Consider the following 10,863-nt stretch of genomic DNA (forward strand, 5'->3'; position numbering starts at 1 on the left):
ACAATCATTACATTTATTCAATATTCAGTTCAAATCAGTTATATTTCTATAGGACCAAATCACATCAACAATCACCTCAAGTTGCTTTATTTTGTATGGTAAAGACTCTATAAAATTACAGAGAAAGCACCAATCATCAGATGACCACCTATGAGCAAGTGCTTGGTGACAGTGGGAAGGAAAAACTCCCTTTTAAAAGGAAGAAACCTCTGATAGCACCAAACTCACAGAGTGAGTTGCTTAAAGTTTATGAGGGCAAAGAGTCATTTTTTGAGTGTGTGACTCCATCTGACACTTAGTTCACAATTTTAAAAAAAGTCAAGTAAAAATAGCAGCAGTAGCTCTAACTCCCCTATAAACCACAAATATGTTTCTTTACACTTAAAATTATTTATGAAAGTAAATCATTCTTGTGAACTTTAAGAGTGCTTGTGTTAAAGATAAGCCAACTTATTAATCTTTCCACCTCTGTTAAAAGAAAGCAAAGAAACTCATCTACTAAAATGGCAAACATCTACTTTAACTGACTTTCTGTCTTGTAACTTAGAAATCACTGCAGTAAATTACAAGTTACAAATGATGCGACAGATTTTTTTGCAGTACCTTTTTTCTCTCTTTCTTTCCTTCCAAGATCTCACAATGGGAACTCCAGCGGCCCCTCAGGTAGCTCCCCCAAGTTGGGGTGCTCCGATGGTAAATGTTGTCTGTGTCTTAAAGCATGGAGTGGAGCCGCATGCCAGCGACAGATAGGGCAAACCTGTAGCAGCAGTCACAAGTGTCGCCTTCATCACCATATGGAAAAGAAACGGGAAAAAAACAACTTATAACAAATGCTTATGTTTTGGAGATTTGTCCTCTTTCTTTTCAATATGGCCCAGCTCTCCAGGTTCCAGGTGTACCATAAAGCTAGGAAGCAGGGCATAAATTTAATTCAGCCTAATGTGTGTTTCTGGAATATTTACTGGAGAGTGATGAAGGGGGAAGTGATAGTACTGCATTAAGAAGCTGTTGCTTGGAAACAGCTATTAATTTTTGAGTTTTGTTTGAAACCTGATTGAGTTGAGGCAAACCTGGACATTGCAGTTGGTTTGACGCTTCCATCTGAAGGCTACATGAAACAAGCTTCACTGCTCTCTGAACCCCTGTTCATATGCAAATAGACAACAAAAACTGAAGATGAAGTTGGGCTTTCTGTTGTGGCGTGTCCTCGTTTCTTGTGTGCCAGTTTGTTTTGTCCAGCATTTGGTGTGTCTGTCCTTTTTTTTTTTTACCTTAAATTTTTGTTTTCTGTGTTCATTTTGCCATATTTTCATCTGAAATGTAGTATAGTAACATCCCACCTCCTCCTCTCCATCCCCTCTCGTCCACACCTTTAGACCATACCCATGGGTGTCAGTCCTTTTATGGGGATTCACCCTAGCTTCACCATGGTAAGACCTCCAGTCCAGTCTAGTAATGCCCAGGCAGGACATTACTGGATAACTAATGGACAATCACCCCCTTTGGGTGGCCCTCACACACCCATAAAATAACAGACATCTAGTTTTATTGACTCTTTTCCATTCCATTAGGCCGGAGCACCGGTTGCTGGAGCTCCCATGATGCCAATGGCGAGACCAGGCTTCCCAGCCGCTGGGGTGACCCCAGGAGCACCGGTAACACACTTGATTTTTTTTTTACAATGGAAAATATTATTATTTGCACAGGTTACAATGACAAAAGAAGGAATATGAGTGCTAAAATAAGGTGTTTTACAGATGTCTCCTGGAATCGCCCAGAGCCCCAGGAAGCCTCCACCACCCAGGAACGCTCTGGATGACCTCAATATTAAGGACTTCATGTAGACTGACTGATCCCAGAAACCCCCAAGGTACACATCTTTACTGATAGTATGCTGAAACTGCAGATTCCTCTCATTACGGATAACATTCGTATAGTTTTTCTCTGTAGAACAGGCTGGGGTTTAGGCATAACAGTAATCTACAGCACTACTACCATCAGTTATTCTGCTTAAGATGTAGACATGCTTGTTGCTTGTTGTAAACCTGTTGTGCAATTGCTAAACTAAACTATCTCATATGTCATGAAATAGCAAAGCATAAGGAGAAGAATTTGAGCCTTAAACAATAACAACATGCAAGTTCAATTTGATGCTTGAAAAGTGGTTCCCAGACCTGAAGATAAAATTAAGGGTGGTTTTTCTGAGTTTTTTTTTTTTTTTTTAAACAGACAGAAGTCTTTGGCAAATATCAAGATTTTTTCTGAAAGTAGACTTCACAAATTTTAAGTGATCAGCATTCACAAAACAAAATGTGCTAAAAGCTGCTTTGGATTGGGATCCACAACAGTACCGATAAGGTAAAGAAACCAAATGTGTGACATTAGGGTTAGGGAAAACATCTTGTGACAGTTAAATCCGATATCACATGCCAGTTTCATGCTGTTTAATAAAAATAATGCAATATGTTGTGTCTGCTAACACATTCCTCTGACAGAAAGCTAAAACAAGACCATGTTCTTTCTCTGTGTAGGTTTGTCATCCTGTCTGGAGCTCTGTGGAAGTGGATGTCTGACCCCCCCCCCCCCCCCCCCTTTTTTCTCAGCCTCTTCAGCCAGCCATCAACTCTTCGATCTTTGCCCCCCCACCCCCTGAAAGCAACCTGCCCTCTTTATCTAATGTTGTAGCACAACTGTGAATGTGAACCCTAGATACAGAAAAAGAGAATTCCGTTTATGTGTGTGTGGGTGTGTGTGTTATTCAGTGTTAACATTTACTTAATATACTACAGAAAAATTAACAAAAAAAATCAGTAAATGTGTATTTAGATTCATTCTGGATTTTGGCGTATCAGCTGACTTGGAATGGTGGATATATGTTGGTTTCTTTGCGCATCTCCCAGACGAGGACTGTGTTGTTCAATGTGGACTGTGTTCGGTGTAACTTCACTGGCCAACTCCCACTCCTCTATCCCTGTTGTTCAGACTAATACTGTTTATTGTCATTAAAGACTTGGTTGTACCCATATATATCTGATGGCCATCCATCCTACCTGTCTACTTCAAGTTTTTTTGGACAAAAGCTCCTTATCAAAATGTACTTAAACACCACTTGCACTGCAAATCTGGGCTTATCACTAAAGACATTAAACAGTGTTTCGTTTCATTTTCACATTATCTTTTTTTAGGGATTGTATGAAACATGCAAAAATTGACATATGCATTTTAGACTATTTTAAATGACAGATTATACATATTTTCTTTATTTTAAGTGAAAAAGTGTATCATATATTTTTAGTTACATTAAATTATATGGTTGGATAAAAATGCAAGTAGACTAAAAAGTTTCCCACTTTGTACATACCTCTGAAGCTGTAACAAATATTGAGTGGAAATGTTGCTCAGAGTGTGTGCTGTGTCGCCCTTTGCTGGTGTGGAGTGGTACTGCATCATGACGTGAAACAGGTGAATCTGGGAGGCACTCTGAAAGAGCTCCATTCCTTGTTTTGTCTCTACGTACGATGAGTCCAAGTTAAGGTGGAAACAAAGACACGAGGAAGTGTTTGTGATTGGCCTCAGTTGTTTTTGGGTGATTTGTGATAGAGCAGCAGTTGGTACATTTGTTCATGTGCTGCTAACGGGCTCACTGTAAAGCACTCGAGTATACGCTGGATGTTCTGTGTATTATTTCAAAAAGTGACTGTATCTTAATCCATTGTGGCATTAACAAAGTGTTGAAGGAAAAATAAAAATGGCACCTAAAAACAAGAAGAATGTGGATGAATATCAAAAATGAAGGATTCCTTTCTTTTGTTTTTTGTTACATGGATGGCATCACCCCCCCTCCCTCAACCCCACCTGCATGTGAGTCCAAATGAGATGCAATAAAAGACACATCTGTTGATCTCAGTGACCTCAGTTCATCACTTATGCCTGCTTTGGTTTCTATCAGCACTATTTATATTTAACAACAAAAAAAGTGTTTGTGATATGAACACTACCCAAAATAATGAAAAAGGAAACTAAAAAAATAAATGAAAGGTGGATATTCACAATTAACAATTGAAGCACATATTGTTAGAAAGAGGGGATTCATGAGTTTCACATGGTTGCTGGTAGGTAGCAGTGGCCTTGAAAATCTAAATGTGAAATTGCACAACAACAACAACAACAGAGGCTGTAGTGACTCTAGTCATGCTTGCAAAAGCAAATGTAAGTTGTGCTATCATATTATTAGATTCATATAATGAATCTAATATGATTGTTAGCTATCTGTCGCAGGGGGACATATTGAGCACTTGTGAACATTGCATGTTTTGCATATGTATACATTCCAAAAATAATAATAAATCCCTTCTCACCCATCTGGGGTACTGCCTGGTGTGGTAGACCCCAGCCTCTATGGATCTTGTACTTAGAGCTTGTTCCTGTGCTGCCATGATTAGAGCCTCTTTGCTGTCTTTCACTTGATCTTTGTCCAGCCACTAGTAGGATTTCTGGATGTGAGCCACTTCCTCTATATGCTGGTACATGCTGTGTCGGGTAACACACCTTATTTACTGCAGCGCTAGAGGCAGCTGTTTCACGGTGGCTGCAATGAGCATCCAGCGTTACCTTCAGGTGGTGCACTTTGAGAGGAGGTTACATGACGTTGAAGCATGGCAGCTGTTGGTTCCACTGTGGCTGGTTTCAATGATCCTGTCCATCCCTGTTTTAGTGGTTCAAAACCTGGACGACGATCAGCACTGGATACGCTGCAAAGCTCACTACTCCTCTGAGGGCCAGAGGATTGATATGGTGTTCACAGGATTCCTGGTAGGATTTGTGGTATTTTTGTTATAGCTTTTTCATACATCAGTCTCTACAGAAAAGTGAATCGGGCAGCCTTTTTCAACAATCCACAGACCACGAGACTGATTATCAGCATTGTTGTGACTGTTTTTGTTCTACATGTGCCATATTATGCCATGAATATTGTGGAGATAGCAGCTGTTTCCCTAAATAACAAGCCCCTGCTGAGGTTTTGTGAGGACAACTGGGGCACTTTTGCCTCTGTACCATTTGTAAACAGTGCCGTGAATCCACTCCTTTACTTTTAACCCTCTCGAGGCAGGCGTTGCCCATTTGCAACAGTTGAAAACTAACAACCTGATTACCCCACATACATATTTTATGAGTCTTTTTTTACTCAGAAGTACCACTGCAGGACTTGGTTGTGCATTAGCAACAAAAAGTTTAATTTGAGCCTGAGAGGGTTAATTGTTTTTTCACTCTTTGCCAAAAAATGCTAAATGTGTAATGAAAAAGATCTGAATTCCCCCAAATTGGACTAAGGCAGGGGTCAGCAACCTGGGAGCTGCAAATACTTTTTAACATCTAAAATGAAGATAACACTTTTTAATAAAGCAGGATTCTGAGATAAGATATTGTGGTGAACTCCTGCAGAGTGTGCCGGGGTTCTTCCTGTGGATGTCTCATTGATTCCTTGGAAACCCGCTTATCTTCCCGACTTGTTCCATCATTTGAGTTCAAAGCGGGGGGAAAAAATGCAAGGGCAGGCTGTATGCAGGTACTCATCTACATCCCAATCTGGCATATAACAACTTTAAGTATGGGGTTATCTGCTGCTTTTGCAGTTAAACTGTGAACTTCAAGTTCATGTTAATTGGCCTTTTTAAGTGTGTCCTGTCATGAGCATGTTATTACCACACGCACAAGGCCAGAGCAGATCTAACCTGTTTTGTTTTGTTTTTTTAACACTTGTTGCTTTATTTTACAGCCAGCCTTACTGCTACATGCAACAATGGTTAATTCATTCCACAAGCTCGTCATGATCCACACCTAATTTAAATGGAAAATGTTCGCATTAGCATAACTGTTTCTCTGTTATTAGTTTCTCTTTCATCAAAGGAGAACAGCTTGCTCACCATATCATCATGACTTGTTCAGTGCATGACAGTCAGCAAGCTTGAAACATACCACAACTCGGCTCCACCATGGTTACTTATAACGACAACTCCTCTGCTGGAAATTCATCTCTAACCTCTTTGGACTCCAGAAGTCTGATTCCTGCAACAGTGCTGTCCATCTGCTTCCTGCTGGGATTCCTTGGAAACATTGCTGTGATGATTCTCAAGCCAAACTGGGAGAACATGTCCAGTCTGAGCCAGAGTTTAATGCTGAACCTGGCTGTGTCAGACCTGCTCTGCATGCTTACCATTCCAGTGTGGACATACTCGTATCTCAATAGTTGGACCTTTGGGGTTGAGGTCTGCAAGCTGGTAACATACCTTGGCTACTGCAGTGTTTATGGTAGCCTACTGACTGTGACTGCAATGAGCATCCAGCGTTACCTTCAGGTGGTGCACTTTGAGAGGAGGTTACATGAAGTTGAAGCATGGCAGCTGCTGGTTCCGCTCTGGCTGGTTTCAACGATCCTGTCCATCCCTGTTTTAGTGGTTCGAAACCTGGACGACGATCAGCACTGGATACGCTGCAAAGCTCACTACTCCTCTGAGGGCCAGAGGATTGCTATGGTGTTCACAGGATTCCTGACAGGATTTGTGGCAGTTTTTGTCATAGCTTTTTCATACATCAGTCTCTACAGAAAGGTGAATCGGGCAGCCTTTTTCAACAATCCACAGACCACGAGACTGATTATCAGCATCGTTGGGACTGTTTTTGTCCTGTGGGTGCCATGTCTTGTCATGAATATTGTGGAGATAGCAGCTGTTTCCCTACATAACAATCCCGTGATGAAGTTTTGTGAGGACACCTGGAATGCTTTTGCCTCTGTAACATTTGTAAACAGTGCCGTAAATCCGCTCATGTATGCCTTTACTTCTAATCATTTGTTCACTCTTTGCCAAAAAAGTGCTAAATATTTAATGGAGAAGTTCAGAATTCTCCAAAAGCTGCCTGAGTTATCAGATATCACTGCAGAAACTGCTCAGTGATGAAGGTGCTGTGGTACTCTGTGTTTGTCACAGCAAACTGTAGGTATTTGGTGGTTTAATGATGACATTTTTTTCTCACATCAGCTGTGTACTGATTAAAGCTGGTCCTCACCCAGAGCTGCAAAACAACATGTTTGTATAGAATGCAATGTTTGTTGACATGGAATCAGGTAAACATTCAAAACAAAGTACCCAGTATTAAGTGATATACGTATATTTTACCATAAATTATAGTCTAATCTCCATAGTTTTTAATCTTGTTTAAATCATCATTATAATCATCTTTAACTGTTACCATCCCCTATTGCATGCCATACTTCAGACATCAAATGCATACAAGTAGATCCTAAATTTCCAAAACCAAATCAATTAGCTTTGCAGAATAAACCTATCCAACCACCGACCCTGCCAATGCTGAAAGCAGCCTGTCCAAAAATCACGAGTTAACAAAGAAGGAATAAGTAGTATATTTCATAATACTAATCCTAATACTAATGATGATAATATACTTTATAGTTATAATTCACAAAGAAAATGTAAGTTAAAAGATGTTTAGTTATCTTTTCTTTCTTTACTTCTTTTTTACATTTAAATATTATTATGTTTATTAGTCTTTACAAATGCGCCATATTGTAGTGGTTGCACAATTGCCCAGAAAAAGATCCTGCGAGAAGGTGCAGTGCTCTTCTGTTGAGTTCTCCCATCTCATTAGGTCTATTATCTCCAGCTGTGCACTTGTTATCGTATCCCCTCATTCTCATGTATTTATGTAATTTTTTAATTATTATTATTATTAATTTTTTTTACGGGGGCGTCCTTGCTGATTTCCCCGTGTTCTGGAATTTTTTTTTACTAATCAGCATAAATGATTGCTTTGAGTTTACTCCAGCCTCCTGTGTTTTTTCATCTGGGTCAACAATAAGCAGCTTCCAAGCAAAAACAAAACCAATAATAACAAAAAATCATTCCAACTTATTTTTCTCCTTCCTGTATAAAAAAATAAAATCTTTTATTAAATAAAGATGTATTGTGTTGTTTAGAGAGAGATCTGACAAGGGTTTATCTCATACTTTTGCAGTTCAAAATGTCAGTTGACAGGAATATAAATGTATCATTTGTGAACATATTTAGAGGAATATTTTCATTTTTTATTATTTATAATTGAATGCTGCTTCATATAAGTAAATAAATAATACACACACACACACACATACACTTGTTTTTATATCTTAGTGAGGACATCTAACAATAAAAAATGAATGCCTAACCCTAACCCTTAGGCACAAACTAACAACCACCTAATTGTAACTCTGATACTAAAACCACATCGGAGACGACCATTTTATCTGTTTTACTGTTGGTTCAAATCAGTATATGTAAAGCTGCTCAAAAGATGAAATGTTTTCTTGTATGTTTTTTTTTTTGTAAATGAAAACATGTACGACTCTACTTATCTTTTCTCTCATCACTTGTGAAATCTGTCACTGCCTTCCCTGTTCCAGCAAACTTTTGAACCAATTTGACCTACGGGCACATACAGGGTGCATGGATGTGTGTTGTCTTAGTCTCCAGTTATTCTTTTGTTTTGTCGTCCTTTGGAGCTTTGTGACATAACCCTGACTATGTGTATTTCTTGTTTTTTTCTGGGGTCTTTTGGATTCTCTTCCGGAATTCTCTGTGTTTGTGGAGCTCTGAACTAATACTCACTTAATGAGTGTACTCCTCCCTACAGTTATTTGCATTCGGGTCCATGATAAACAGCTCACACAGGTTACATACAAAAAAGGGTCATGCAAATACCCATGATAAGAAAAAATGCAAAAACCAAAGAGCTCTTGGATGCAAAGAAAACCAACACATTCAAAACAATAAAGCTTTTGTTAAAATAAGAGTTCAAAGAGAGGAACATGGGTATGGGTTTACCTTGCACTTTTGCAGTTAAATATCAGGCAAGAGTCAGCAGTTTCAGCAGTTTCTGCTAGAGAGATTTTGATCTTTTTTGATGATCGGACCATCGTTTTGTTAGTCTGAGTCAACCTTTCTCTCATTACAGGGTAACATGATGGTAAACTGATCAAATTACTAAAAGCAAATGTAAAAAAAAAACAGACCCCACACAAGAAGGTCAATATCCAATTATATGACATAAACTTCAATGTGTGAAAAATAGTGTTCAACATTTTAGGTGTAATCAAAGTGTGTTCTTTTTCTCAGTAGTTCAACATGGAGACCTACGATTTGGTTCATGTGGGATACCTCTGAGCTCCATGTATGTTTGCATTGCAGGTCACATTATTAGTAGAGCTCTTTGTGTGAGTAAGGGGATGTGGGTAAATCCTTGGATTTTGTTTTTTTCTAACTCAAGTCCAAGTTACACAAACAAACACAAACAACGAACTATATCCTGTTCAGATAGGACTTGTTGGTGGAGACCGCAGAGCCAAGCAACAACCTTGAAATGTAGTTCAACAGCACAAAAACTTTAGGCTTTAGGGTAATATGTCAGAATTGAAAAAAAGGCTGAAGATCTGACGATATTCCAGAGTTACAAAGCTAAAAAAAAAAAGGACAAGAAACTGTATCCTTTTCAGATAGTCCAAGACAGAAGATATGTTTGCTTTTTATTTTCCACTCCATCTCAAACTAAAAGAAATTTTCCATTTCACCAAAGACATACAAATGTGCTACTAAATGCAAAAATCCAAAAGGAAAATCCAAAAGATTCCTACTAGCAAAATAAATGAATAAAAAGATTCAAAACTCCCAGTTATTCGTGTCCATATTTCCTTTTGTGGAAAGAGTTATGCAAAATTCTGAAAACATGGTGGCAGGTGTCTTTGGGATTTTGCATAGCTCACAGTTTCCTTGTTATCAGTTCCTCTTTGACTACATCAAAAAACAGCAACTTGTTTACCTGACTGCACATTTATCGTCATCATCACTTGCTCAGTACACACCCGAGCAAGCAAGCTTGCAGCATGGCACAACTCAACTCCACCAATATTACCTATAACATCTCCTCCTGTCCTGGATATTCACCTAGTTTCTTCTTGGAACCCAGGAGTCTACTTCCTGTGGTGGTGCTGTCCACCTGCTTTCTGCTGGGATTCCCTGGAAACATCGCTGTCATCATTCTCAAGCCAAACTGGGAGAACATGTCCAATCTGACCCAGAGTTTGATGCTGAACCTGGCTGTGTCAGACCTGCTGTGCTTGGCTACCCTCCCAATATGGATTTACTACTTTGTCTGTAGCTGGACCCTGGGCCTGGCGGGCTGCAAGCTCATGTCATACCTCATGTACTGCAGCGTTTATGGCAGCCTGCTGACTGTGACTATGATGAGTATCCAGCGTTACCTTCAGGTCGTTCACCTGCAGAGGAGTTTACCTCAGGTAGGAGCAAGCTTGCTGCTGGTTCCGCTCTGGCTGTCTGCAATGATCCTGTCCGTTCCTGCTTTAGTGGTTCGACAGCTGGTAGAACAACCACATTGGTTTTATTGCAAACATCAATACTTCTCAGAGGGCCAGTCAATAGCTGTGTTGTTGACAGAGATACTGGTTGGTTTTGTTTTATTTTCTATCATTGTTTTTTCATACATCAGTCTCTACAGAGAGGTGAATCGGACAGCTTTCTTCAACAATCAACAGACCACGAGACTGATTACCAGCATCATTGTGACCTTTTTTGGCCTGTGGGTGCCATATTTAGCCATAAATGTGCTAGCAGTGGCAGCTATTTCCCTAAAAAATGAGAGCCTGCTGAAGTTTTGTGAAGACACCTGGAACGCTGTTGGAACACTAACATTTCTAAGTAGTACCATGAATCCACTCCTGTACACATTTACTTCTATTCATTTGTCCACTCTGGGCCAAAGAATTGGTAACCAGTTAAGAAGGACGTTCAGAAATCG

General features: G+C 39.5%; 3 protein-coding genes across 11 annotated transcripts in view; all 3 read left to right on the forward strand.

The window, feature by feature from the left end:
• Nucleotides 1–3,790, forward strand: part of snap91b (synaptosome associated protein 91b) — a 30,480-nt gene extending 26,690 nt beyond the window's left edge. For 4 of the 9 annotated variants that reach the window (XM_014337702.2, XM_014337698.2, XM_014337706.2 and 1 more), the window contains 3 exons: nt 632–693; nt 1,572–1,655; nt 1,758–3,790. In XM_014337702.2, coding sequence (XP_014193188.1) covers nt 632–693; nt 1,572–1,655; nt 1,758–1,844 — 233 coding nt within the window. In that variant the 3' untranslated portion in view covers nt 1,845–3,790. The remainder of the gene's footprint in view (nt 1–631; nt 694–1,571; nt 1,656–1,757) is intronic. The other 5 variants (XM_014337707.2, XM_042227044.1, XM_042227046.1 and 2 more) reach the window with 4 other exon arrangements.
• A 1,479-nt stretch (nt 3,791–5,269) lies between these two features.
• LOC102296734 (leukotriene B4 receptor 1) lies at nt 5,270–8,034 on the forward strand. The gene has a single exon (XM_014337619.2). It carries the CDS (start codon nt 5,994–5,996, stop codon nt 6,951–6,953), a length of 960 nt encoding a protein of 319 aa, XP_014193105.1. The 5' UTR covers nt 5,270–5,993; the 3' UTR covers nt 6,954–8,034.
• A 1,752-nt stretch (nt 8,035–9,786) lies between these two features.
• Nucleotides 9,787–10,850, forward strand: LOC121815323 (C-C chemokine receptor type 4-like). The gene is made up of 2 exons (XM_042225759.1): nt 9,787–10,345; nt 10,555–10,850. The coding sequence occupies exons 1-2, from the start codon at nt 9,932–9,934 to the stop codon at nt 10,702–10,704; spliced, it is 564 nt and encodes a 187-aa protein (XP_042081693.1). The 5' UTR covers nt 9,787–9,931; the 3' UTR covers nt 10,705–10,850.
• The last annotated feature ends 13 nt before the right edge of the window (nt 10,851–10,863 follow it).

The sequence above is a fragment of the Haplochromis burtoni genome, unplaced genomic scaffold (assembly GCF_018398535.1).
Source record: "Haplochromis burtoni strain Fernald_Lab_line unplaced genomic scaffold, NCSU_Asbu1 Contig_8, whole genome shotgun sequence".
Lineage (NCBI taxonomy): Eukaryota > Metazoa > Chordata > Actinopteri > Cichliformes > Cichlidae > Haplochromis > Haplochromis burtoni.

Bases quoted from the DNA above. Each gene is read 5' to 3' on its own strand.
- LOC102296734 (XM_014337619.2), top strand. From the start codon at position 5,994: ATGGTTACTTATAACGACAACTCCTCTGCTGGAAATTCATCTCTAACC.
- LOC121815323 (XM_042225759.1), top strand. From the start codon at position 9,932: ATGGCACAACTCAACTCCACCAATATTACCTATAACATCTCCTCCTGT. The intron at 10,346-10,554 runs GTAGGAGCAAGC...TTCATACATCAG, and splicing joins TGCAGAGGAGTTTACCTCAG to TCTCTACAGAGAGGTGAATC.